At 53.4% G+C, this 27,842-nt stretch overlaps 1 protein-coding gene across 1 annotated transcript; it reads right to left on the bottom strand.

Annotated features, from left to right (window-relative positions):
- Positions 1-772: 772 nt before the first annotated feature.
- Positions 773-27,842, bottom strand: LOC105471669 (Rho GTPase activating protein 1). Its single transcript, XM_011724319.2, has 13 exons — positions 27,722-27,842; positions 21,501-21,682; positions 21,187-21,282; positions 12,780-12,867; positions 6,129-6,260; positions 4,971-5,057; positions 4,690-4,788; positions 4,322-4,429; positions 4,170-4,246; positions 3,888-3,965; positions 3,346-3,474; positions 3,062-3,165; positions 773-2,922 (listed from the first exon to the last, which is right to left on the bottom strand). The coding sequence occupies exons 2-13, from the start codon at positions 21,631-21,633 to the stop codon at positions 2,734-2,736; spliced, it is 1,320 nt and encodes a 439-aa protein (XP_011722621.1). The 5' UTR covers positions 21,634-21,682; positions 27,722-27,842; the 3' UTR covers positions 773-2,733.

Raw genomic sequence — 27,842 nt, 5'->3', positions numbered from 1 at the left:
CAGTGGTGCAATCATGGCTCACTGCAGCCTTGACCTCCAGGGCTCAAGCAATCCTCCCACTTCAGCCGCCTCAGTAGCTGGAACCACAGGCATGTGCCAGCACGCTTGGCTAATATATATATATGTATTTTTTTGGTAGAAACAGGATCTTACTATGTGAGATCTGTGTCCAGGCTAGTCTCTAATTCCTGGGCTCAAGCAATCCTCCTGTCTTTGCCTCCCAAAGTGGTGGATTTACAGGTGTGAGCCATGTGCCTGGGGTGTCTGCATTATTTCTAAACCTCAAAGGAACCGTCCTCTGATGAAGCAGCAGCCACAGGGGTGGTGAGCCAGTCATGACTTAGCAGTGAGAGCTGGCACGTGAGGGAATGAGGACTTAAACTCTTGTGTGACTCCAGATCCCACACCATTGTCCACCACCGTCCCCACCACTTTTCTTCCCCCTGCTTGCCTTAGATTAAGCTCCCTTCAAACTTCTGGTACATTCCAGTTGGGAAAAGAAGAGAGGCCCTGGTCATAGGATGCAGCACATGGTGGCCCACTGGAATGCTGGGGGTACAAACAACAGGAAGGTGGCCGTGGACTCCTCCATGCCTAGAAGCTGGTCAGGAAGCTGCCCTCATCACCACTCGAGTGCACAAGATGAGGAAGCGGCAGACGGACTGGGGAGGGGACTTCCTGAAGCCCCATCTGTTCCTTTTTCTCCACCGCACCACACTTCCCATCCAGTTCCCAACCTCCACGCCCCACTCATTTCCCCGACATCCAGATGGGCCGTTTTGCATCTCCATTTTTATTGAAATACAAAAAGTGCAAATGGTGAAATACATGATTGGTGCCAAGGAAGTCATTAAGTGTGAATGTGAACACTGGATTCACAGTACAAGCGCCCCTTCCCTGGGGTACAGACCAGTGGGGGCATGAGAAAGACCAAATAGATCCGAAAGGCTCCCCAGTGAATGGGGCTGTGAGTGACACTTGATACACAAAGGAGGGCGGAGAGCAGAGCAGCCCTGGATGAGGCTAGAGACCAAGGGACTGATGGAGAACCAGCAAAAGCCCAGGCCCCAGGGGGCTGAATGCACTGCCGATGGTCTTGGGAGAGCCCAGCGAAGTTACACCCAGGCCCAGCCTGGTTTGTGGATGGGGCTGGGCTGGTCAGTGAGGATTCCCACAGTATGGGCTCTGGAATTGTCCTGCCTGGCCAAGATCGTGGGGGCAGGGTCACTGCAGGTACTTCCCTGTACTCCTCAAGGACAAGACTGCGGGAACAGGAGTCCCCAGGAAGGAGTGTAATTCTTTGAGACAGTGGGAGTGAGAGATCAGCCATCATTGGGGTCGAGGTTCTTTGAAAGACAACAGGGCTGGCCAGGTACGGTGGCTCACACCTGTAATCCCAGCACTTTGGGAGGCTGAAGTGGGTGGATCACGAGGTCAGGAGATCGAGACCATCCTGGACAACATGGTCAAACCCTGTCTCTACTAAAAATACAAAAATTAGCCAGGCATGGTGGCGTGCACCTGTAATCCCAGCTATTCAGGAGGCTGAGGCAGGAGAATCGCTTGAACCGGGAAAGCAGAGGTGTGCCAAGATTGCGCCACTGCACTCCAGCCTGGCAACAGAGTGAGACTCCATCTCAGAAAAAAAAAGTGGGGGGCCCTAGAGCCCATTAATCTCCTGGGGAAATTGCTAGAACCCACCTATCTGGGCTGATCTATCAGCACAATCTCTGCCCCTCCTATGGGCACTCACAGCCTCTACCCCAGCCCCTTTAAGAGTCCCCCAGCTGGAGGAAGGAGCCACAGAGATCCTAAGGCACTGAGTCACCTCTGGCCGGGGCAGGGGCCAGTGTGACTCCACAACAGACAGGTCCACAAGAACCTGAAGGCTGATGATCTGCCCGTGTGGGAAAGGAGGCCAGGAGGGGAGAGGCTGACCCGGCCAGTCACTGATCCCACCGCACACTGTAGCTCTCAGGGGCGGGAAGGTGGAGAGGGAGGTTTCAAGTGGATGCTGGGACTCTGAGCACTGTCATCCAAGCTACCAGTTCCAGCAGAACCAAGGGGTTAGGACACCCCAGGGGCAATATCACTTGGGAAAGGCTGACCCAGGATGTGTGGAAGAGAAGGAGGCAGAAAGCAGACACAGGCTCCAGCCCTGTCACTCCTCAGCAGGGGAAATACCCCAGACTGAGCTGCTGGGGGCAGTATAGGAGCAAGGGTGCCTGCACTCAGGCCTTCATGCAGTGGGACTTCTGCAAAGCAGGGCAGCCTACCAGACAGGGAGGCACCTCAGCTTGGGGCGGTGTCCACACCAAGGAGCTCAGCTGCTCATTCCCAGCAATCCAGAGGGGAGGAGCGGCCCCTGCTACCAGCCCAGCCGGCAGTGATTTGATTCATCCACAGTTGCCAGGGAAACAGAGGCAGAAAAAGCAGGAAAAGGGTTACTGGGGCTCAGTCCTTCTCCAGTTAGAAGAGCCAAGCCCAGCTCTGGAGAGCCCAGCAAAAGCCAGGTGTCCAGAGAGGCAGTGAGAAGTGTAAGGCGAAGAAAAACGTCTTCTGGTAACAGCGAGGCCGCCAGGGCCGTGAGGCGGGCTGGACAGAGGTGGGGGAGGGCATGCCTGATGGGCGGCTCCAGCATCTCTCTCCAGGGGGCTTCATGGCCCCTGATGCCAGGGGGAAGAGTCCAAACCTGGGCTACCAGAAAAGGGTCTGGTGGGGCAGGGGCCAGGTTCAGAGCCCCCTGGGGTCCGGGCTGGGGAACAGCTCCCCTTGGTGATCCAGAAGGAACTTGGTGAAGGTGTTGATGGGATTAATGGCCTTGAGGGTAATGGCTGCATCCTTGGCCCACAGCAGGTTAGGGCCGAAGACAACAGCCAGGTTAGTGTTGGTCATTTTGTTCTGGTCACTGTGTGCAGAAACCTGTGGAGGGAATCAGGGACTGCAGCAGAAAGCCACAGATGCTGCCTCCCACTCCCAGCAACCACAACCAGGGCGCAGAGGAGGCGGCAGCTCCTCCTTCCCCCTCCCTTCACCCCAGAGGCCAAGTCCAAGGTCTCACCTGCACCAGGAAAGCAGTCAGGAAACGAAGCACCTGGTAGTTCTCCTCGGGCAGCGTCTGGAGGACCTGCAGCGTCTCTGCCACCCTCTGGCTCTCATCAATGTCTATGAGGAAAGGGGGCCCAGCTTACAGGGGCCCTGGGCTGGGCTGGTTCAGGACGCTCTGACGCAGGCTAGAGGGGAGACCCCCCAGCAGTCTTCCCTGGGAGGCACCTAGGCCCGAAAGGCTGCAGCGCACCTGCCCTAAGTCCAGCCCCAGGCCCAGCAGAAGAGAGGGGGACTCACTGAGGAAGCCCACCACATGGGGGTAGAGGTCAAAGGTGAGCAGGGGCTCAGGAAGCTCCCGGAGGAAGGTCTTGAGGATGACTGCTGGCAGGTGCAGCTCATTGTACTGGTCGAAGTCCACAGGCAGCCCTGGGGTGGGGGCAGCGTGAGAGAAGCTCGGCGCAGCCTGAAGGGCAGCACCCATCTGCAGACAATGCGGGCCGCACTGCCTGACTGCCCTTGGACCCTGCACAAGCCCCTCTGACACCTGCCTCCCTCTTCCTCTGTGACCAGAGAATGCAGGTTCCAGCCATCTGGGGCGAGTGGGGCCTGGCCCACCCCACCGTTATTCCTCACCTCTGAATGTGCCTATATCCAGGACCCGGGAGCCCAACCGATAAGGCAGCAGGCCTGGCAGAAGGGGGACTTACGTGACACCAAGTGCCACGGAAACCTCCAGCAGGAAGAGCCTCTGAGACCCTCATTTACAGGGCAGCAGAGGGCAGAGAAGCCCCTACCAGTCACACACACACATGGCCCTGCCACAGCCCAGGGCCGCTCACCCATGTTGTACTTCTGCTGCACTTCCCGGACCACTTGGGTGTTGGCCGACCTCCGGAAGATGCCCTCGGTGGTGAGAGCTGGGAAATATTAGGGCCTGGTGAGCCTCCAAGCGCTGGGCACCGGCTGGATTCCCTGCCCCTTCTCTGTCTTGGGGTTCTAGGCAGGGCTGGGTGGGGGTGTTGAGGCTTGCAGGACCTCCCTCTGCCCTGCCCAGCAGCTGCCCCAGCTTCCTGAGGGGAGCCGGGAGACCCGGCTAGTGAGGAGGCAGGCCCGGCACTCACCGTGGGCCTGTAAGTAGGCAACAGTCTCCCTGAGCACAATGGGAATGGGCTCCTGCTCTGGATTCTTCTCCTGGAGGCTGCGGGAACAAGGCTGGTGAGCCGGGCCTGCAGCCCCTCCCGGCCGCCACGGCCTAGCCACCTTTCATACTCACTGCTGCAGCGAGACTCCAAACTGCTGGTTGGGCAGGGGGGGCCGGGGGGGCATGGGCTTGGGGGCTGTCGCGGGGCTCTTCTGTGTGGATTTGAGGAAGTCATCATATCTGCAGGAGTAGAGGGAGGTGGGTCAGGCCCTGCCTGGCTCTGGAGTCGCTCTGCCAGTTCAATCAAGCATTGACCACGCGGGGTCAGGAGGATCGTCTCATGCGATCTCCATTAACAACTCCACTTTCCACAGCAGCAAAGACCTGGGAGAGGTCGGGACACGGGCTTGCTCTGCCTAAGCCCCATGCGGTCTCTGAATCAGGACACGCGTCCTCGCGACCCTGGCTTCACGAGCGCCCGGCCGCCGCACCCGCCTCACTTGAGCACTTGGCGAGGGATCCCCAGTTGCTCCAGCTTCACGTGCTCGCTCAGCTCACTCAGGTAATTCACGTAGAAGATCTTCTGCCCGAACTTGAAGCTGTTGGTGGAGGAAAGGGCCTGGGTTGTGGGGACCCCTTCCGGTGGCCTCTACTGTCCCCTCAACACCGACCCAGTTCAGACCGAAGCCCAGCCGCCCCTGGTGGTCCCCAGGCTGCCCAGCCTCCTGGCTTCAGAGTTCCAGGCAAGCCAGGACCACCGGCCCTGCCCATGGCCACTCACCTGATGAGGGGCTTGAAGAGGATGAGCAGAGTTTTGATGAACATGGTCGGATGCACAATGTACAAGGCCTTGATGTTCTTCTTATACCTGCAGAGGCAGAAGGGACAACTCAGGAGCAGGCGTGGTAGGACAGGCACCATGCTAGGGTCCTGGTGCATACTTTTTTTTTTTTTTTTTTTTTGAGACAGAGTTTCCTTCACCCAGGCTGGAGTGTGATCTCAGCTCACTGCAGCCTCCACCTCCCGGATTCAAGCTATTCTCCTGCCTCAGCCTCCTGAGTAGCTAGGATTACAGGCATCCACCACTACACCTAGCTAATTTTTGTATTCAGTAGAGACGAGGTTTCACCATGTTGGCCAGGCTGGTCTTGAACTCCTGACCTCAAGTGATCCGTCCGCCTCGGCCTCCCAAAGTGCTGGGATTACAGGTGTGAGCCACCGCGCCCAGCCTCAGTGCATACGTTCTGATTTGAACACACATGGCCAGCATGCGAGGTAAGGGTCTCATTTTACAGAAGAGTCCCCCTCTCTTCTGCTGGGCCTGGGGCTGGACTTAGGGCAGGTGCGCTGCAGCCTTTCGGGCCTAGGTGCCTCCCAGGGAAGACTGCTGGGGGGTCTCCCCTCTAGCCTGCGTCAGAGCGTCCTGAACCAGCCCAGCCCAGGGCCCCTGTAAGCTGGGCCCCCTTTCCTCATAGACATTGATGAGAGCCAGAGGGTGGCAGAGACGCTGCAGGTCCTCCAGACGCTGCCCGAGGAGAACTACCAGGTGCTTCGTTTCCTGACTGCTTTCCTGGTGCAGGTGAGACCTTGGACTTGGCCTCTGGGGTGAAGGGAGGGGGAAGGAGGAGCTGCCGCCTCCTCTGCGCCCTGGTTGTGGTTGCTGGGAGTGGGAGGCAGCATCTCCCACTGTCCCATTTTACAGATTAGAAAACAGGAGGCTCAGAGAGGTTAAGTAAAACAAGAGGTCAGAGTGCGAATAAGCTGAGAAACGGCTTTAAGCCCAGGGTGATCTGACTGCAGATTCTTTTCGGTGACGTAGATGGCAGCCCCCGCCGCCCCCTGCCTTGGAATAAGCTCATGCCCAAGTGGAGGGCAGCCCGGAAGCTGGCAGAGCCGCTGCCTCTGGATCTGCCTGTGCAGGCCCCATGCCCCAACCCACTTGCGGTCAAACTCCCGGTAGGCGTCACGGAGCCAGCTGAGGGAGGGCTTGTTGTCACTGGTCAGGCCGTGGTGCAGATACAGCAGCGTGTAGTCGCTCTCCACATACTGGTCCAGGGTGTGCTTCAGGTACCTTCCAGGGAAAAGCCCTGCTCAGGCCTGCCCTGTGCATAGGGGCGGCCCCGTGAAGACAGAAAGCAGCCCCAGGGGTCTCCCGCCATGTCACAGCCCCTTCCCCACGGCCCGCCCCTAGCACAGTCTGTTCTGGCTCATAATCAGTCACCAGGTTCCCGTGGAGGAGACCCAGGGTAGTGGCTGGGGGGAGGAATGACAATAATAACAGCTCTCGGGCCGGGCGCTGTGGCTCATGCCTGTAATCCCAACACTTTGGGAGGCCGAGGCGGGTGCGTCACCTGAGGTCAGGAGTTCCAGACAAGCCTGGCCAACATGGTGAAACCCCATCTCTACTAAAAATGCAAAAATTAGCAGAGCATGGTGGTGCATGTCTGTAATCCCAACTACTCAGGAGGCTGAGGCAGGAGAATCGCTTGAACCCAGGAGGCGGAGGTTTCAGTGAGCAGAGATTGTGGCACTGCACTCCAGCCTGGGCAACAAGAGTGAAACTCCGTCTCAATAATAGTAATAATAATAACAGTTCTCACTCTTGAGCAGGAACTAGATGTCAGGAGACCAGGACCCTAACCCAGGCACTCCTAGGCCTGCAGTGAAAATGGGAATGACGTTTCCCCTGAATCAGGATTTCCCTGAATCAATAATGATGACAGTCACCATTTCTCAATATTAAGCTTTTAGTGTCTGCCAAGCACTTCGCATACATTATCTCATACCTTGCTTATAACTGAGGCTGATGTAATCCCCATCCTACAAATGGAGGCAATGACCAGAGAGGTCAAGTGCTGATCCAAGGTCACACAGCCTGTGGTAGATCCTGGAAGTGAAGTGTCTAACACCAAAGCCTGCTTTTTTTTTTTTTTTTTTTTTTTTTTTTTTACAAGGTCTTACTGTCATCCAGGCTGGGGCACAGTGGCATGATCACAGCTCACTGCAGCCTTGACCTCCCAGGCTTAAGCTTTCCTCCTGCCTCAGCCTCCTGAGTAGCAGGAACCACAGGTGTGAGCCACCATCCCCGGCTCATTTTTTCAGTTTTTATTTTGTAGAGACAGGTCTCACTATGTTGCCCAGGCTGGTCTTGAGTTCCTGGCCTCAAGTAATCCTCCTGCCTCAGCCTCCCAAAGTGCTGGGGGATTATAGGCATGAGTCACTGCACCCAGTTGAAAGCCTGCATTCTTGACCACGGGACAGCTTTGCCTTTTACACACAAACTCCAGCGCCGGTGGTAAAACACTGTGCCCATGAGAGGGGATGGGGTGACCAGAGAGTCACCTGCTCCAGTCACTGGGCCTTTAGTGGACCAAAGAGCCCCAACTCCTCTGGTTCCCTATTATGCTCATAACATGCTATCTACGAGCTCAGCACAAACATATACGCACCTGGTGTTGAGCACACTGAGAGGTATGGATGGAATGAACAAGAACTGGGGAAAGGGAGGGGGGTGCATGTAAAGCCCTCTTCCTTTTTTTTTTTTTTTGAGATGGAGTTTCACTCTTGTTGCCCAGGCTGGAGTGCAGTGGCGCAATCTCAGCTCACCGAAACCTCCGCCTCCCGGGTACAAGCGATTCTCCTGCCTGAGCCTCCCAAGTAGCTGGGATTATAGGCATGCGCCACCACACCCAGCTAATTTTGTATTTTCAGTAGAGATGGGGTTTCTCCATGTTGGTCAGGCTGGTCTAGAACTCCCGACTTCAGGTGATCCGCCCGCCTTGGCCTCCCAAAGTGGTGGGATTACAGGCGTGAGCCACTGTGCCTGGCCATAAAGCCCTCTTTCTAGTTGGCCAAACAGCTCCTAGGCTCCCAAAGGGACACTACTCCAGGCTGGGAGGCTAGGCAGACAGAATGCTAAGGACTTCCAAGGGGAGGCAGGGAAGGAGAGAAGCCTGGTGAAGTGGCCAGAGCTTGACCTAACCCAGAGAGAGTATGCTCAAAACTGGCCCATGGGTGCCAGGCTGTGCTAACACAGGCAGGCGTGGGGTGGCTGATGCTGGGATCCCCAGTACGTGGTCATTTACCGCTTCTCCACACTGAGCACTGCAGTTTACAAAGAGCTGTAGCATAAAGAGATTGCATTTTGCAACTACAAAAATAGTAAAGATTGTAGTGAAAACAGATACTCTCATCCACTGACGGAGGTTATGGCCTTTTATAGGGAAATAAAGTGATGTTTATCAGAAGCTATAAAATGCTCATACTCTCTGACCCTGTAAAAATATGTCTGGGAGTTTGTCCTAAGGAAAGAATCCGAGATGAACAGAAACATTTTTGTAGAAGGCTGTTCTTCATGGCCCATTTTACGATGGGGGAAAAAAAATCTAGTGTCAAGCTAACTGCAACAGCAGGGAATTGGTTAAATCAACCACGTGACAACCATACATAGAACAGCTCGGGCCGGGCGCGGTGGCTCAAGCCTGTAATCCCAGCACTTTGGGAGGCCAAGACGGGCGGATCACAAGGTCAGGAGATCAAGACCATCCTGGCTAACACGGTGAAACCCTGTCTCTACTAAAAAAAAAAAAAAAATACAAAAAACTAGCCGGGCGAGGTGGCGGGCGCCTGTAGTCCCAGCTACTCGGGAGGCTGAGGCAGGAGAATGGCGGGAACCCGGGAGGCGGAGCTTGCAGTGAGCTGAGATCCGGCCACAGCACTCCAGCCTGGGTGACAGAGCAAGACTCCGTCTCAAAAAAAAAAAAAAAAAAAAAAAAAAAAAAAAAAAAAAAAAAAGAACAGCTCACAGGACATTTCTGCAGACAGAATGAATCTGTGAAGTCAGATGTCAGAACAGTGGTTATACCCTTTGTAGGGTGTGAGTGACACAGATGTGTTCCAGTTTTGAAAATTCACACAGTACACTTATAATGTATTCACTTTTCTGCCGGCATATTAGATGTCAATAAAAGGTTTTTTAGAAGATATCTTTGAAGAATGTTTAATGCTCAGAAAAAAAGTGTTATGTAAGATACAAAACCAGGCTGGGTGTGGTGCCTCACACCTGTAATCCTAGCAATTTGGGAGGCAGAGATGGGCAGATCACCGGAGGTGGGGAGTTCAAGACCAGCCTGGCCAACATGATGAAACCCTCTCTCTACTGAAAATACAAAAATTAGCTGAGTGTGGTGGTACACGCCTGTAATCCCAGCTACTCGGGAGGCTGAGGCAGGGGAATCGCTTGAACTCAGGAGGTGGAGGTTGCAGTGAGCCAATACCATGCCACTGCACTCCAGCCTGGGTGACAGAGCAAGGCTCGGTCTCAAAAAAAATAAAAATAAAAAAGATACCAAACTGACTATACAGTTCCATATACATTATTAAAAAAATAGGAAATTACTACACAAAAATATTAACAGTAACTTTCTCTCTAGATGGTGAGTGTGTGGGAGACCTTTTATTTTTCACAGTTATCTATATATTTTTTCTTTATGGCTATATAAATTTTTCTAAACTCTCTAAATTATAATGCTTTAAAAATGTACACAATGGATTTCATGTATATTCTTTTGTTTGTTTGTTTGTTTTGAGATGGAGTTTTACTCTTGTTGCCCAGGCTGAAGTGCAATGGCATGATCTTGGCTCACTGCAACCTCCGCCTCCCGGGTTCAGGTGATTCTCCTGCCTCAGCCTCCTAAGCAGCTGGGATTACAGGTGCCTGCCACCACACCCGGCTAATTTTGTATTTTTAGTAGAGACAGGGTTTCTCCATGTTGGTCAGGCTGGTCTTGAACTCCTGACCTCGTGATCCACCTGCTTTCGCCTCCCAAAGTGCTGGGATTACAGGCGTGAGCCACCATGCCCAGTCATGTGTTCTTACCTAATGCCCACAACAACCCTGGGAGGTGGGCACAAGTCTTTTTTTGTTTGTTTGTTTGTTTGTTTTGAGACGGAGTCTCGCTCTGTCGTCCAGGCTGGAGTGCAGTGGCCGGATCTCAGCTCACTGCAAGCTCCGCCTCCCGGGTTTACTCCATTCTCCTGCCTCAGCCTCCCGAGTAGCTGGGACTACAGCGCCGCCACCTCGCCCGGCTAGTTTTTTGTATTTTTTGGTAGAGACGGGGTTTCACCGTGTTAGCCAGGATGGTCTCGATCTCCTGACCTCGTGATCCGCCTGTCTCGGCCTCCCAAAGTGCTGGGATTACAGGCTTGAGCCACCGCACCCGGCCTGTTTGTTTGTTTTTTTGAGACAAAGTCTCGCTCTGTCGCCCAAGCTGGAGTGCAGTGGCGGGATCTCAGCTGACTGCAACCTCCACCTCCCGGGTTCAAGCGATCCTTTTGCCTCAGCCTCCTGAGTAGCTGGGATTACAGGCGCACGCCACCATGCCCAGCTAATTTTTATGTTTTTAGTAGAGATGAGGTTTCACCATGTTGGCCAGGATGGTCTCAATCTCCTGACCTCATAATCCACCTGTCTCGGCCTCCCAAAGTGCTGGGATTACAGGCATGAGCCACCATGCCCGGCCTCTTTTTTTTTGAGACAGAGTCTCACTCTGTCACCCAGGCTGCAGTGAAATGGCACGATCTGGGCTCACCGCAACCTCCGCCTCCCGGGGTCAAGCAGTTCTCCTGCCTCAGCCTCTTGAGTAGCTGGGATTACCCTGAGTAGCCGGGATTACAGGCCTGCACCATCATGCCTGGCTAATTTTTGTATCTTTAGTAGAGACAGGGTTTCACCATGTTAGCCAGGTTGGTCTCGATCTCCTGACCTCATGATCCTCCCGCCTCAGCCTCCCAAAGTGCCTGGACTATAGGCATGAGCCACCACGCCTGGCCACAAGTCTCATTTTTACAGGGCTTGGAAAAGACCTGCCCCAAGGCACGCAGCTAGTAGGAGGTGCAGAGCTGAAGTTGAATGTGTCTTCTGAATTTGATTCCAAGCTTCAGGCACTTTTTTTTTGAGATGGAGTCTCCCTCTGTCACCCAGGCTGGAGTGCAGTGGCACGATCTCCGCCTCCCGGGTTCACACCATTCTGCCTCAGCCTCCCGAGTAGCTGGGACTTCAGGCACCCACCACCACGCCCAGCTGTATTTTTAGTAGAGACAGGGTTTCACCGTGTTAGCCAGGTTGGTCTCGATCTCCTGACCTCATGATCCGCCTGCCTCGGCCTCCCAAAGTGCTGGGATTACAGGCATGAGCCACCATGACTGGCTGCTTCAGGCACTTTCTATTTCAACCTCCAGGATCCGGGTGGACAGCTGGGAAGAGCCACGTCTGAGATAATCTGACTGAAAACGGGACAAAGTGCTCCACGATGGAAGCACCCTGCTGCCCTCAGCAGGGACTGTGACCAGGACAGAAGTGATGGAGGACAAGCAGCAGCTGATGTCGAGGACTTCCTGAAGCCAAGGACGCCCCGGGGTGGGCGTGGCCTCCCCAGCAAGCTGTCTCCTGAAAACCAGGTGCTTTCTACCCCCACCCACGGACTTCCTCCCACTTCACTTATTATCTGGGCAGAAGGCTGTCACCTGGTACATCAGACACAGAAAGAACTACAGAAAAGGCCATGTGCCTCCTCTGCCAGCCCCAGGCCAAGCTCTTGCCCATTCTGGCTGGGCCACGCGGCGGGCTTGGACAAGGCTCTGCCTGCCTTGTGAGGAGCAGCGGGAAGAGCATTCAGAAGACTAGAGAGAGAGAATTCCTAGATGGCACTGGAAGACCCAGCTTGTGGCCCTGGCTTGCCAGGACTGGCTGAGACTCCCAATTCAGGCCCTTCCCCTTCTCCCGCTGCCCCCTGGGTCTGTCCCTCAGCTCACACTTCCTCCTGCTCGCACGCAATCATCCAGGATCTCAAAGAGCGGCTTGGGACAGTGCCAGAATTTTACATTTCAGAGTGCTTCAATCTGGTCAGGAAAGGAGTGCATCTTTCTAAAATTTACCAATAGAAAACAGAAAGCAGGGCAAGATGGTCTCACTCTACTACACACCCCGAGGACAACAGCAGGAGGTAAGTTTGCTCGCTTGTGAGCCCAGAGCTGGCTCAACCATAAACGGGTCTTTCAAGCCTCGGCATTCAACCAGTCTTCAGCCCTGAGTCAGGACGTGTCTGGACCGGCCAGAGTTATTACGTATGTTTGGCTCGCAGAACCCACATTGGTACAGAAACCACTGACACTAAAGGCACAAAATAAGACAACACTAATGATTCTTATAAATGATAAACAACTGCATCCATCTCAGAAACACCACAGGATTATAATAGTCAATCCTCACATCTGGACAAAAGTCCTTCCTTTTCATATGCTGTTTCTCCTGTAAGGAAAGAGGCTTGTATTATTATCCCTTTTGAAAGGTGAGGAAAGCAAGGCTTAAAGATGCTTCCCAAGATCACCCAGCTTCAATAACTAGAAACTAGGTCTGACTCCTCGTCCAGTGCTCTCCCCTAAATATTAACCAGCTCCTTCATGAGAAGAGGGGAGGCATTAAGGCAGGTGGTCTAGCACCCACAGGCAGGGAGGGAAAGTAAAGAACGTGGCATTAGGCTACACTGGGGATCTGGGCAAAGCCCCAACGCACTTCCCAGCAGGTACTCACCCCAGGAGCTTGCTGTGGTCCAGCTGGTGGCTGGGGGGCATTCGACAGGCACTAAACACAATGATCTTCCGCCCATACTTGTCATCTCCTAGGTATGGAGAAAGACGGAGCGCAGTGGGTTGAAGGGGAACCAAAAGAAGTGGGGTGAGGAACTTAAAGGGGCCAGGCGTGCTGAGCTGAGCCAGTTACCACAGGGGCCAGAGCGCCCACGCACACAGACCTCTGGGCAGCCTCCTGCACTCAAGGGTGTGCCATTGAAGACACAGACAGCTTGCTTTCAGGGTTACTGAGCTGGGGTATTTAAAAAAAAAAAAAAAGTGATTTTTTTTTTTTGTGATGGGGTCTTGTTCTTTCACCCAGTCTGGAATGTAGTGGCGCAATCACGGCTCGCTGTAGTCTCAATCTCCTGGGCTCCAGAGAGCCTCCTACTTCAGCCTCCCAAGCAGCCAGGACTATAGGTGAGCACCACCATACCTGGTGAAATTTTAAAATTTTTTTGTAGAGACAGATCTCACTATCTTGCCCAGGCTGGGTCTTGAGCTCCTGGCCTCCTCCTACCTCAGCCTCCCAAAGTGCTCGGCTTACAGACGTGAGCCACCGCACCCAGCCAACATCACTTTTTAAAAAGTCATGCCGGCCAGGGGCAGTGGTTCACGCCTGCAATCCCAGTACTTTGGGAGGCCAAACCAGGGGGATCACCTGAGGTCAGGAATTACGAGACCAGCCCGGCCAACATGGTGAAACCGCATCTCTACTAAAAATACAAAAATTAGCTGGGTGTGGTGGTGCACGCCTGTAGTCCCAGCTCCTCGGGAGGCTGAGGCAGGAAAATTGCTTGAACCTGGGAGGCAGAGGTTGCAGTGAGCTGAGCTGGCGCCACTGTACTCCAGCCTGGGTGACAGAGCAAGAGTGTCTCAAAAAAAAAAAAAAAAGTCATGCCTGGTGCAGACAACCCAAATATCCCTCAGCGGATAAACAATGTAGTTAATCCATGCAATGGCATACTGTTTGGCCATAAAAAGGAATGAAGTACTGATACATGCTACCATGTGAATGAACCTCCAAAACACTATGCCAAGTGAAAGCTGGTCACAAAAGGCCACCAACTCTATGATTCCAGTTACATGAGGCATCTAGATAGGTACGTGCATAGAGACAGGAAGCAAAGTATTGGTTTCCAGGTGCTGGGAGGAGGGGGAATGAGGACAGGTCGCTTGGTGGGTACAGCGTGGTATGAGTACGGGTGGTGAAAATGTTTTGGGATTAGATGGAGGTGATAACTGTATGACATTATGCACTAAGTATTATACCACTGAAATGTACACTGCAAACTGATGAATTTTGTTATGTGACTCTTATCTCAATTTTTTTTTTTTTTTTTTTTTTTTTTAGATGGAGTCTCGCTATGTCACCCAGGCTGGAATGCAGTGGCACAGTCTCGGCTCACTGCAACCTCCGCCTCCCAGGTTCAAGCGATTCTCCTGACTCAGCTTCCTGAGTAGCTGGGATTACAGGCGCCTGCCACCGTGCCTGGCTAATATTTGTATTTTTAGTAGAGACGGAGTGTCACCATGTTGGCCAAGCTGGTCTCAAACTCCTGACCTCGTGATCCACCCGCCTCGGCCTCCCAAAGCGATGGGATTACAGGCATGAGCCACCGTGTCCAGCTCTTACCTCAATTTTTAAAAAATGCTCACTAACGCATTCATGATCTTGCCAAATAGTCATAAGTCTACACTTTTCCATAAGCACCCCCATGAGCAGTGTGTATTTGGAAAGCCTCTTGAAGTTACCTTCTCAGCATGTTTGAGGCCACTGAGGAAATCAGTCTGATTACTTAACAGTCATGTCTCATTTCTGACCACTGACAATCGCTTTCTGATTTTATTACTATAATTTTTTTTAAGAGATGATGGTCTTGGCCAGGGGTGGTGGCTCACGCCTGTAATCCCAGCACTTTGGGAGGCCAAGGTGGGCGGATCACAAGGTCAGGAGATTGAGACCATCCTGGCTAACACGGTGAAACCCTGTCTCTAATAAAAACACAAAAAATTAGCCGGGCGTGGTGGTGGGCGCCTGTAATCCCAGCTACTAGGGAGGCTGAGGCAGGAAAATGGCGTGAACCTGGGAGGCGGAGCTTGCAGTGAGCCAAGATTGCACCGCTGCACTCCAGCCTGGGCGACAGAGCAAGACTCCATCTCAAAATAAATAAATAAATAAATAAATGAAAGAGATGGGGGTTTCATTGTGTTGCCCAGGCTGTTCTTGAACTCCTGGCTTTAGGTGATCCTCTCACCTTCCCAAGTAGCTGAGACTACAGGTGTGCACCACTGCACCCAGCTTATTACTAGAATTACGGACGACACTGGCTGATTGACTTCTGTAGATTTCTAAGCATTCTATCCTTTCTCATTAAGATATTCTAGGGCCCCCACCAACCCTTAAGACTCAATGCAGGCATAATCGCCTCCTGGAAACCTGTGTCCATGCCCTCTTTCCCCAGACAGGGTAGCTGCCCCTTTTCATGGTTCCCAGCATAAACCATCCCCCATCACTGTCTTGACCCTTCGCTCTCCTGTAGAATTGTTTATGTACCTGTCTCCCTGACAGGCTTGTGAGCAGCTCAAAGACAGAGGCTGTGTCTCATTGTCTTTGTTCTTTTTCTTTTTTTACTCCTGGCAAGCTGTGATTTTTTTTTTTTTTTTTAAGAGACAGGGTCTCGCTCTGTCGCCCAGGCTGGAGTGCAGTGGCACAATCGTAGCTCACTACAGCCTTGAACTCCTGGGCTCAAACAATCCTCCTGCTTTAGCCTCCCACATCCTGAATAGCCAGGACTACAGGCACATGCCATCCCACCTGCTTAATTAAAAACAATTTTTTTTGAAACAGGATCTTTCTATGTTGCCCAGGCTAGTCTTGAACTCCGCCCTCAGCTTTCCAGTAGCTGGGATTACAGCTGCATACCACGGCACCTGCAGTCTCCAGTACTGTTCCAGGATCCGGCACGTGGCAGGTATTCAATACGTTTTGGTAGCCTGCACAAAATCACAGGTCACCATTAAACTATGGGATGCCTGGTTCTAGTTTTATTTCTGTGTTTTTCTTTTTCTTTCTTTTTTTTTTTTTTTTTGAGATGGGGTCTCTATCATCCAGGCTGGAGTGTCGTGGAGTGATCTGTGCTCACTGCAACCACCACCTCCTGAGTTCAAGAGATTCTCCTGCCTCAGCCTTCCAAGTAGCAGGGACTACAGGTGGATGCCAGCACACCTGGCTAATTTTTTTTTTTTTGAGATGGAGTTTCGCTCTTGTTACCCAGGCTAGAGTGCAATGGCGTGATCTCGGCTCACTACAACCTCCGCCTCCTGGGTTCAAGTGATTATCCTGCCTCAGCCTCCTGAGTAGCTGAGCTGACAGGCATGCCCCACCACGCCGGCTAATTTTTGTATTTTTAGTAGAGATGGGGTTTCACCATGTTGGTCAGGCTGGTCTCGAACTCCCGACCTCAGGTGATCCGCCCGCCTCAGCCTTCCAAAGTGCTGGGATTACAGGCATAAGCCACCACGCCCAGCCTTAATTTTTGTATTTTTAGTAGAGACAGGGTTTCATCATGTTAGCCAGGCTGATGTCCAACTCCTGACCTCAGATGATCCGCACACCTCAGCCTCCCAAAGTACTGGGATTATAGGCATGAGTCACAGCACCTGGCCTCTATGTTTGTTCTTGATTATGCTTTGGTTATGGGTCAGACTGCTTCAAACAGTGAGTTTCCCAAAGCTCAGGACAGAACATCTCCAGATTTGCAAGCAGAGAATCCTCTACTAGCCTGTCTGCAGAGGAGGTGCAGCTCCATCCTGGAAGGTCTGTTTTAAAGGACCAGGTGGCACCTGCTCTCTTTCATACCCCAGCCTAGATCCTGAGGGGCTGAGATCCCGGAGGCCAGCTGGGGGTGGCTCTGGGGCTATGTACCTACTCTGATTCACTTCCCACTGGCTCTGACAGTGGAAGGAAAAGCAGACTGGCAGGGGCCAGGGCCAAAGGATTAGACCGGCAAGCCCAGCCTCACTACAGTCTGCAGCTTCAGAAACCCCTGAGATGCCTACCACCAGCCTGGGGAGAGGGGCCTCATCTGCCTACCTCTTTCTAAGCAGAGAAAATGCCCAGGATATGGGGGAAATGCTCCAGGACCATGAGGGATACCAAAAGAATCTTTCCTTCCAGCCCGTGAGTCCCCATTTCTCACACCTGCACCGGCAGCAAGGGAGGCCTCACTGGCTGGCAGATTTGAGGATTCAGCCAGGGCAGAAAGTCTGTGAGTCCCCTGGCTCTAAAATTTAAGAGGTAGCAACTGGTTAGGGAAGCTGTTGTGGGGAGGGCTGGAGGCCCGTGGTGCCTCCTCTCCGCTGGCCACAGCACTCTGTAAGTGGGAAGCTGTGGGTTCTCAACCAGGGCTCCACCAATGCACTCAGCAGACACAGCACCTCTATGATGTTATATGACAAATATTACAAGCATGTGTATTTTTTTTTTTTTGTGAGACAGTCTCGCTCTGTCACCCAGGCTGAAGTGAAGTGGCATGATCTCAGCTCACTGCAACCTCTACCTCCTCGGTTCAAGCGATTCTCCTGCCTCAGCCTCCTGAGTAGCTGAGATTACAGGCATGCGCCACCACACCCAACTAATGTATTTTTAGTAGAGACAGGGTTTCTCCGTATTCATCAGGCTGGTCTCGAACTCCTGACCTCGTGATCCGCCAGCCTTGGCCTCCCAAAGTGCTGGGATTACAGGTGTGAGCCACCATACCCGGCCACACTTCTTTTTTTCAGTCAAAGAGATCCCCCCCATCCTGGGGATACGTTTCATAGTTGCAAAGTGGACTGTGAGCAGTTTTAAGAACCACTTCACTAGACTGTAATTTTTTTTTTTTTTTTTTTTTTTTTGAGCCAGGATCTTGCTCTATCACCCAGGCTGGAGTGCAGTGGTGCAATCATAGCTGGCTGCAGCCTCCAACTCCTGGGCTGAAAGGGTCCTCCCACCTCAGCCTCCCAAGTAGCTGGGACTACAGGCACAGGCTACCACACCTGGCTAATTTTTTATTATTTTTGTAGAGATAGGGTTTCACTATGTTGCCCAGGCTGGCCTTAAACTCCTGGCCTCAAGCAATCCTCTCACCTCGCCTTCCAGATTACTGAGCCACCACGCTCAGCTGGCTGTTAGCTTCTTGAAGGAGGGGAGGTGTGTTTTTCCTTACTCAATCCCTAATGCAGACTACAAGTCTCCTTTCAGGGTTCTTTTTTTTGTCGCCCAGGCTGGAATACAGTGGCGTAATCTTGCTCACTGCAAACTCCACCTCTACCTTCAAGTGATTCTCCTGCCTCAGCCTCCTGAGTAGGTGGGTTTACAGGCACCCACCACCATGCCAGCTAGTTTTATTTTTTGTGTTTTTAGTAGAAGACGGGATTTCACCATGTTGGCCTGGCTGGTCTCCAAGTCCTGGCCTCAAGTGATCCACCCACCTCGGCCTCCCAAAGTGTTGTTTCAGGGTTCCGTGAATGCACACTGAATGAAGCCAGGATGAAGATGTGGACAAAAAGGGGGTCGGTCAGATGGTGAGACTCCCAGATAGTCGAGGAATGAGGGGATGGGCAACACTAGGTCTAGCTCCTGCCCTCCGGCTTCCTGGAGTGGGTCCCAATGCCCAAGTCCTTGGGTAGCTTAGTATTTGCCAGCAGGCAGGGCAGCTGCTGCTACAAGGAGCACATGGAAAGAAGTTCAAAACTCCCCGTCCTAATCTCAGATCAGAGCCAACTTCTGCCCAGGAGCTTTTTACTATTTTTTTGAGACGGAGTCTTGCTCTGTCGCCCAGGCTGGAGTGCAGTGGTGCGATCTTGGCTCACTGCACCCTCCGCCTCCCAGCTTCAAGTGAGTCTCCTACCTCAGCCTCCCAAGTAGCTGGGATTACAGGCGCCCACCACCACACCCAGCTAATTTTTTTTTTCTTTTTTTTTTTTTTTTGTATTTTTAGTAGAGACGGGGTTTCACTATGTTGGCCAGGCTGGTCTCGAACACCTGACCTCGTGATCCACCCGCCTTGGCTTCCCAAAGTGCTGGGACTACAGGCTTGAGCAAAGGCCCGGCCCTGCCCAGGAGCTTTAAAGACAAAGGAGCTGACAGCTCTAGTGTCTCCAGGGCACTGGGGAGAAGACTCAATGAGGGAGGGGCAGCATTTGTGCAAAGCACCAGGGAGAGACAAGCCGCCTGAGAAGGAGGCCTCTGCGTTCCCCAGATACCAATCAGGAACTCTCCCAGGGTGGCCCTGGAGTTAATCAGCAACAGGTCTCCCCAGGCATTCTGGGCCCCCTCAAACCAGCCCCACCCACAACCAGACCAGCAGGCCTGGAACCTGGGAGGTAGGGCTGGGCTAACGGAGCCAGTCACATGCTACAGCCAGCTCACACATTTGTTAAGCTGTTCAATTGTCAGGAATTTTGCAAGCCAGTTGACGTCACATTGGTAGCTAGAGATCTGCGAGGCAGAAGCTGCAAACGCTACAAATCATGGCCTTTTTTCCCCTCTCCAGAGAGCCATTTACCAGCACACCACTGGAAAGAACCCACTGGGACTGAGTCAAATCTGACCCTGGGGCATGACAACCATTCCCAGCAGGGAGATCAGGGGCTGCAGGGGAGCTGAGGCTACAACCCACCCTCCCTTCCTACAAGGGCTTCTCCCGGACATCTCCACGGTCTCATCAAATGAGTGCCTGGTGATGCCAATCCAGCCTCCTCTCAGCAATCAGGGAGGCACATCCATGGGGACACCATCACCCAGAAGGTCCCTGAGCCACCACTCAGAGGCCATTGCCCAAGACCAGACCCTCCTTTCCCTTTGGGGTCTGGGGTGTCCCCACCCAGCCTACCCCACCCCCATCCTATCTCCTGTAAATCTTCTGCTATTTCCGACTCCCAGGCAGCACCAGCTCCCAGCTCCCCAGGGCAGGGCTGCAATTAAGCTAGCCCCATCTGGCCTCCACCGACAGCCCTTCCTGATCCACAACCCCAGAGGTCGCAGCCCAGAGAGGCCAAGCACAGACAGCCAGGACGGACACCTACCTGGCTGGGCCCCCTCAGGCTCATCGCAGTCTGGGGAAATAGAAACGAATTGCAGCTCTGTGCGGGGGATGTGGGGAAGGAGGTGTCACCCATGGAGGCGGGGAGAGGCAGGTTCCCCCAGCTCTGCCTTGACCACACAGGCCAGGATGATGTCAGGACAGAAACTCCTTCACATCAGGTACCCCCCAGATTCCAGTCAAGTTCAGAACCCTCAGGGTGACTCTCCTGTGCCCAATTCAGGACCAGACCGGGGAAAAAACCCTCAGCCTGCCTTCTGCAGGGGGCGAGTGAGGCCAGAGCCAAGGCCCTCAACCCAGACCAGGGCAGGCACCAGGAATACAAACGCCATGGAAACACCTTTGACCTTCGGGGCAATCCTCTCAACTGCCCCTTCCCTCTCCAAGCCCAGCACCCCCATGGCCGGACAGGTTTCTTCCAGGGCCACTGTCCGCCAGGTTCTCCTTGCCCACGCCAATGCCTCAGAGCAGGGCCATGCCGCCCCCTGCTTATGAATGCCTGGCCTCACCAGCGAGGACGGACAAATGTCAGGGAAAAGACAAAGGATCCTAGATTCCAGCTGCTCCTTCTAAAGTGGGGCCCTAAGGGCAGCAACCACCTCATCAGCCTGACTCCCCTGCTCCTGGTTTCTTCTGGGTCCCCCCTTATGAACAGGAGGGAGGGAGCTCCCTGAGACAGAGACCTAAGCAGGGCTCCACACCCATTCTCAGCAGGGCAGCACATCTGCCAGGAACCTGACTCTCCAGGGAGAATGTGGCCTCCCCACTTCTGGAAAGAGGCTCTGCCCATTCCAGACTTCCCAGGAAGGACTGGCACTCTCCATCCTCCCCAGTAACTGATGGGATGGAAAAGCCAACATTAGGGTGGAGGGGTAGGAGGGGAATAGAATGAGGGGAAGGGAAGGCCACTTATTCAAGGCCAACTATGTTCTGGCTCCAGGCTAGGCCCTGACATGCATTCATTATTGTAACCCACAAGGAAGAAATGAGAGTTCAGACAGCAGAGCTGGAGATCAAACCCAGGGCTTTCTGACTTCAAAGCCACTAGGCCACATGGCTCCCCACATGCCCCCTGCAAGTGGAGACAACGGGGCCATAGGTCAGGAGGTGGCTGCAGGTGAGCACATTAAATGGCAATGAGGAGTCTGCGCTTTTAAAGAACGATGCATGTCCAGGGCCAGGGCTCAGACTGCAGGGAGGCTCGTCCCCTGTGGTGGGAGGGGCTGACTTCCTGAGGCCAGGACCTCTGAGGGTTAGGAAAACAGTGCTGGGTGCGCTCACCTGCCACCTCCACGATCTGGTGCCGGGCGATGTCATAGTACGGGTCATCCCACTTCAGGTGTGTGACAGGTTCCGGGGAGCTGCTTTTGGAGTCATCTGAGGAACACAGCAGGGTCAGGGGACAAGCCAGGGGGCTGGCACCATGCTCTGCCCCAGAGGCATGCTGTTTGGCCCTTCCCCCAGTAAGGCCTGTGCTCCCAGCCCAAACCTGGGACTGGTCTGCGCCCTCCTGCCCTCCTGGCGTCTCCCTTCAGCAGTAGTGGTACATCCCCCTCTAAAGCGCCTGTAGCTGCCTGAGATCAGATACAGCCCACCTGACTTGGGGAAGTCAGGCATTTCATCCGAGGGCCAGTTCTTCTCATCGATGGAGGCCAGCTTCAGCTGGTTCAGAGCCTCGCTGGTGTCATCCAAGGTCAGATCATCCTGCAGCTCTGACAGCGGATCCATGGCCAAGCCTGTCCCCGACAGTCTTGCCCTGCAGAACCTTAAGAGAAACCTGGGAGAGAGGAGGACAGGTGGCAGGTCAGTGACCTGCTATTTTCACCTTCTGCGACCTCCACCACATGCCCTCCTGCCCCCACCCTTCCCTCTCCCAGGCTCCCTGTCCCTATTCCTCAACACTCCTCATCCCCGCCAAGAGCTCCATGTAGCTCTGGGTTCTCCTGGCTCTGTGGCTCATGCATGTTGCCAGAAAAGGCAGCTGGGGCAGAGGATGGCACAGCTCGGCGCCTCCCTCCAGGTCCTGCAGCTGGGGAAGGAAGAGCTGTGCCAGGTCCTGTGCTGCCTGCCACCCAGCTGGCTCGGTGATGCAGTCCCAGCTGCAGAGGGCAGAGGTCCATGCCTCTCTCCTCAGAAGACCTGGACACAGAAGCCTCCCAGGCTCCAGCAGTTACAGGGGTAGAAATGTTGTAAGAATCTAAGGAACATACTGGGCACCGTGGCTCACGCCTGTAATCCCAGCACTTTAGGAGGCTAAGGCAGGAGGATCACCTGAGGTCAGGAGATCGAGACCATCCTGGCTAACATGGTGAAACCCCATCTCTACTAAAAATACAAAAAAATAGCCGGGCGTGGTGGCAGGCGCCTGCAGTCCCAGCTACTCGGGAGGCTGAGGCAGGAGAATCACTTGAACCCAGGAGGCAGAGGTTGCAGTGAGCTAAGATTGTGTCAAATGCACTCCAGCCTGGGCAACAAGAGTGAAACTCCATCTCAAAAAAAAAAAAAAAAAAAAAAAGAGGAAGAAAAAGAAAAAAGAAGGCCGGGCGCGGTGGCCCAAGCCTGTAATCCCAGCACTTTGGGAGGCCGAGACGGGCGGATCACGAGGTCAGGAGATCGAGACCATCCTGGCTAACACGGTGAAACCCCGTCTCTACTAAAAATACAAAAAAAAAAAAATTAGCTGGGCGAGGTGGCGGGCGCCTGTAGTCCCAACTACTCGGGAGGCTGAGGCAGGAGAATGGCGTGAACCCGGGAGGCGGAGCTTGCAGTGAGCTGAGATCCGGCCATTGCACTCCAGCCTGGGCGGCAGAGCGAGACTCCGTCTCAAAAAAAAAAAAAAAAACAACTAAGGAACATAGGGTGTCTAAACCCATCCCACACCTGAAAAAGGTCACCTATGGTCCTGGCCACTCCATCCCTCATTCCTGGCCCAGAGGGGAGGAGGGAGCCAAAGACTACAGGGTCCCAGAAAAAAAAGGCTATGACTGGCCGGGCACGGTGGCTCACGCCTGTAATCCCAGCACTTTGGGAGATCGAGGCGGGAGGATCAAGACTACCTGAGGTAGTCTTGCCTGAGGTCAGGAGTTCAAGACTAGCCTGGCCAGCATGGTGAAACCCCGTCTCTACTAAAAATACAAAAACTAGCCGAGCATGGTGGCAGGCACCTGTAATCCCAACTACTCAGGAAGTCGAGGCAGGAGAATCACTTGAACCCGGGAGGCAGAGGTTGCAGTGACCAGAGATCGCACCATTGCACTCCAGCCTGGGCGACACAGCAAGACTCCATCTCAAAAAAAAAAAAAAAAAAGCGGGGGGGCTATGGCTGCGGGGCACAGCTGGGTTTGTTCCAGGACAGGAACTAGCAGCAGGGGATGTGGAAGTGCCTGCCAGTCATCGCAAACAGTCTGCAGGCTCCTAGGGGCGTCCAAGCCCACTCTTACTCTGCGGGGTGCTCCTGACACCAGTTTCAAGGTGGAAAAGTCGACTGCCCTAATGATTGGAGGGCACAGATGGGAAAGGGGGATGCTCGCGGTGTCCGGAGTGCTGAGATGAGGAGGTGACCAGCAGCTGAACAGCAGCTCCAGCAGGCACGGGGCAGAGCCGACCACCAAGCTGGGTTTCTCCAGGTCTGGAATCTGGCCAGAAGGCTGCAGCCGCATGCAGCCTGGGGGTAGGCACCTCTGCCCTCAGCCCTAATGGGAAGCAACTCCCTCTCCTGCCACAAGCTCTCCACATGAGGGAGGGGAGTTTTCAGTTCAATCTATTCAGTCTGACCCCAAGGAAGAGGCTGTTCCATGTCCAGCTGCATTCCTGGAGCCCCAAAACTGACATATATGGTCAGAGAATCAGCAGGGCAGATAAGCAGAACAGACAAGCCCTGGGAGTGGGCAGGAAGAAGAGGGGGAGAGCTGCCATCCCAGAGCCACAGACTCTGGGCTCTGAGGCCACTTGACAACCTCCCGCACACATCACATCACAGCCAAGGGCCCTGGATGGTGAGCCCTCTCCCTGTGCCTGGCAACAGCCACCCTATCACCAGGGCAACCAAACTGATGGAGTAGTAACGCTGTTTCAAGCTCCCAAGCCAAACCCAACCAGCCAAAACGGCCCCAAAAAACCCTCTTCTTCCTCTCCCTCTCCCTGTCCCCTGCCCTCATCCACTACCCCTGGTTACCACCAAAATATAATCCCTTCCCAAGACACAGAGGATGATCCCTCACAGTCAGGAATGCCTTTCTCTGAGTGACACCAAAGCCCAGCTCCCTCACTCCCCTTCAGCCTTCAACACTTCAACCCTTCAATATCTACATGCTCTTCCTGCCGTCCAACCAGGAGGCTGTGGGAGCTGCTCCCCATAGTGACCTCCAGCTGGGTAATAAAGACAGAATCCAGCTCAAAGCAACCCCCTCCAGGCCAGAGCCTTCTCTCCACCCTTTCTATTCAACCTGTCACTGGCCAGGGACCAGGGGCTCCTTCAGTCCCACCTACAGCTATCCTCCAGACGTCTTTCTGCACACAGTAGGTGCTGACGCCGTGAAATGATGAGGTAGTATGGAGAGCTGGATTATCATCCTGCCTAAGCCAGTGAGCTGCGAAGATGCTGAGCAAGTCCTTTTCCTACTTGGGCCTAAATTTCCTCCTCTGCAGAGGCAATGGCACCTCCCAAAAATATAATTCTCCAGTGTTCAGAAATACTTTGTGCTGCAGTGAACAACAGGATTAGAAGGAGCAGCCGGGGCCAGGCACAGTGGCTCACGCCTGTAATCTTAGCACTTTGGGAGCCCAAGGTGGGTGGATCACCTGAGGTCAGGAGTTCGAGACCAGCCTTGCCAACATAGTGAAACCCCATCTCTACTAAAAATGCAAAAAAAAAAAAAAAAAAAAAAAAAAAATTAGCGGGGCATGGTGGTGGGTGCCTGTAATCCCAGCTACTCAGGAGGCTGAGGCAGGAGAATCACTTGAACCTGGGGGGCGGAGGTTGCAGTGAGCTGAGATCGTGCTACTTCATTTCAGTCTGGGTGAAAGAGCGAAACTCCGTCTAAAAAACAAAAAGGAGCAGCTGGGAGCTGGGGTAGGTGTGAGGGAGGGAGGGCACCAGCTAAAAGGGAGCTGAACTTGAACTTCACCCCTTTTCCAATGACTGCTCTTCTATACTGTCAGTTCTTCCAGACGTGACCTCCCTCAACCCCCCCACATAACCTCCTTTCCCAGCATAACTAAGCCCAGGAGTTCCCATCTCCCAGTCAGACTGGCCCCTCCCACCACCCCCAACCCACAGCTGTTACCTTCTCTGAGCCCGGAAGTTAAACTCCCATTCAGTGGGAGGGTGAGGAAGCTAGGACAGGGAAATTCTAACATCAAGTAGTAGAAACGAAGTATCCTGCCTGTTTAAGACACCAGCCACCCACAAGCCTGCTCTACTCTGCAAAATACACCCAACTCTGAGATTAATTTTTCCATTCTCAGCAGGTAAACCTTTACAAAAACTTAAGGATCACCTTAGGCAATCAATTTTGGGAAGCTGTAGACTTTTCCGAAATTGGTAACATTTGTGAACTTTTTCCCTAAGAAAAGTTAGTAGATGTATGCAATTTTAAGAGGTTCATACACGTTCTGAGAATCACTGTTTAAGAACTTCTGGCCTATTCAGAATAACACCTGACGTATAGTAGACGCTATCATTTGTTGAATGACTGAACCAATTAATTCATCTCCTAAGTAAAGAAGGGAACCCATACTTGTTGAGGGCCTATATAGGACCATGAACTGGGGACATAAACTCAGCTTCACAATAGCACTGATGAGGCATGTTCTACTAAGCCCATTTTACAGTGAGGAAAGAGAGGACCAGCCGGGCGTGGTGGTTCACGGCTGTAATCCCAGCACTTTGAGGTGGATCACGAGGTCAGGAGTTCAAGATTAGCCTGGCCAACATGGTGAAACCCCTTCTCTACAAAAATACAAAAAGTAGCTGGGCATGGTGGCATGTGCCTGTAATCTCAGTTACTCAGAAGGCTGAGGCAGGAGAATTGCTTGAACCAGGACCCGGGAGACGGAGGTTGCAGTGAGCCGATACCGCGCCACAGCACTCCATCCTGGGCTACAGGGCAAGACTCCGTGTCAAAAAAAAAAAAAGAGAAAGTAAGGACCAGAAAAAAATAAGCCAGTTGCTGAGGGTCATACTACGAGCAGAGGCAGGACTTTAATCCATGTCTGTCTGTAGCGGTCTCTTGGTGAGGGTCATCACCTCAACAGTTATCTAAGTGGCTGTCATTCATGCAATTCTCAAGGTTCAGAGAGGTGCCACAAAAGAGCAAACTAAAGCCTCTCCCCTAATATTCTCTTTTACACAGAACATAGATAGCAACTTGAAACCATATTCTCGCAGGGCACAGTGGCTCACACCTGTAATCTCAGCACTTTGGGAGGCCGAGGCGGGCGGATCCTGAGGTCAGGATTTGGAGACCAGCCTGGCCAAGATGGTGAAACCCCATCTCTACTAAAAATACAAAAATCAGCCGGGCATGGTGGCGTGCGCCTGTAGTCCCAGCTACTTGGGAGGCTAAGGCAGAAAAATCGCTTGAACCTGGAAGGTGGAGGTTGCAGTTAGCCGAGATCACGCCACTGCACTCCAGCCTGGGCGACAGAGTGAGACTCCGTCTAAAAAAAAAAAGAAATAATATTTTCAATGTTGGGGTCGGCCTCCCAGTTGCAAATCCCACCACAATACAGCAGCAATTATAACTCTCAACTACAATTACGTTTGCATAGAGCTTCACGGTTTACAAAGCCCAGGTTACGTATTGCAGTTATCCCATTTCACAAATTAAGAAGTTGAACTGGCCGGGCGCGGTGGCTCAAGCCTGTAATCCCAGCACTTTGGGAGGCCGAGACGGGCGGATCACGAGTTCAGGAGATCGAGACCATCCTGGCTAACACGGTGAAACCCCGTCTCTACTAAAATACAAAAAAAATTAGCCGGGCGAGGTGGCGGGCGCCTGTACTCCCAGCTACTGGGGAGGCTGAGGCAGGAGAATGGCGTGAACCCGGGAGGCGGGGCTTGCAGTGAGCTGAGATCCGGCCATTGCACTCCAGCCTGGGCAACAGAGCTAGACTCCGTCTCAAAAAAAAAAAAAAAAAAAAAAGTTGAACTGAGGCCGGGCGCAGTGGCTCACGCCTATAATCCCAGCACTTTGGGAGGCCGAGGCGGGAGGATCACGAGGTCAGGAGTTCAAGACCAGCCTGGCCAACATGGTGAAACCCCGTCTCTACTAAAAATACAAAAAGTAGCCGGGCGTGATGGCGGACGCCTGTAATCCCAGCTACTCAGGAGACTGAGGCAGGAGAATCGCTTGAATCAGGGAGGCGGAGGTTGCAGGGAGCGGAGACTCCAGCCTGGGCAAGAAGAGTGAAACTCCGTCTTAAAAAAATAAATAAGTTGAACTGAAAGCGTGGCCTAATAAGTGGTAAGGAGGAACATTTCCCCCAAATTTCTTGTTATTAGTGCTTTGCCTGATCAGATATGGGAGATTTCCCCCTCCCGCCAGCTTGCTGGATGACAGCGATCCGGCCTGGACTCTGCCCTGGGGAAGACAGGAAGAAGGCAGTGAAAATGGTTAAGTCCTCTTATTCCAGGCGCCAAAATGGGGCAGAAACCCTGCAGGAAGTCCAGGCCTCTGAGTCCAATTCCACCCCCGTTCCCCTCCTCGGATCTGCTCGGGTCCTCCCCATCCGGACCCCATCCCTTCGGACTACCTGGCCAGCTCCTTTCCTTTCCCCATCCCCACCCGGGGAGACCCCGCGCCCAGCAGCTCACCGCGCTCGGGCACTGCTCCCTCTGCCACGCCTGTCAAAGCTCGGCAAACATCCGGCTCCGAGGTGGAACGGGAACCGCCCCCTCCCGCTCGCCTCTATCCCCAACCACTTCCGCCACACCT

This window comes from Macaca nemestrina, chromosome 12 (genome assembly GCF_043159975.1).
Source record: "Macaca nemestrina isolate mMacNem1 chromosome 12, mMacNem.hap1, whole genome shotgun sequence".
Classification (NCBI taxonomy): Eukaryota; Metazoa; Chordata; class Mammalia; order Primates; family Cercopithecidae; genus Macaca; species Macaca nemestrina.
Note: the sequence above shows the minus strand (reverse complement) of the source record. Positions and strands in the feature narration are given on the sequence as shown.

Coding starts and splice junctions, on each gene's coding strand:
- LOC105471669 (XM_011724319.2), bottom strand. CDS start 21,633: ATGGATCCGCTGTCAGAGCTGCAGGATGATCTGACCTTGGATGACACC. Junction 4,430..4,689: donor ATCCCTCGCCAAGTGCTCAA/GTGAGGCGGGTG, acceptor CTACTCCTGCAG/ATATGATGACTTCCTCAAAT. Junction 2,923..3,061: donor TGACTGCTTTCCTGGTGCAG/GTGAGACCTTGG, acceptor TTCCCTCCACAG/GTTTCTGCACACAGTGACCA.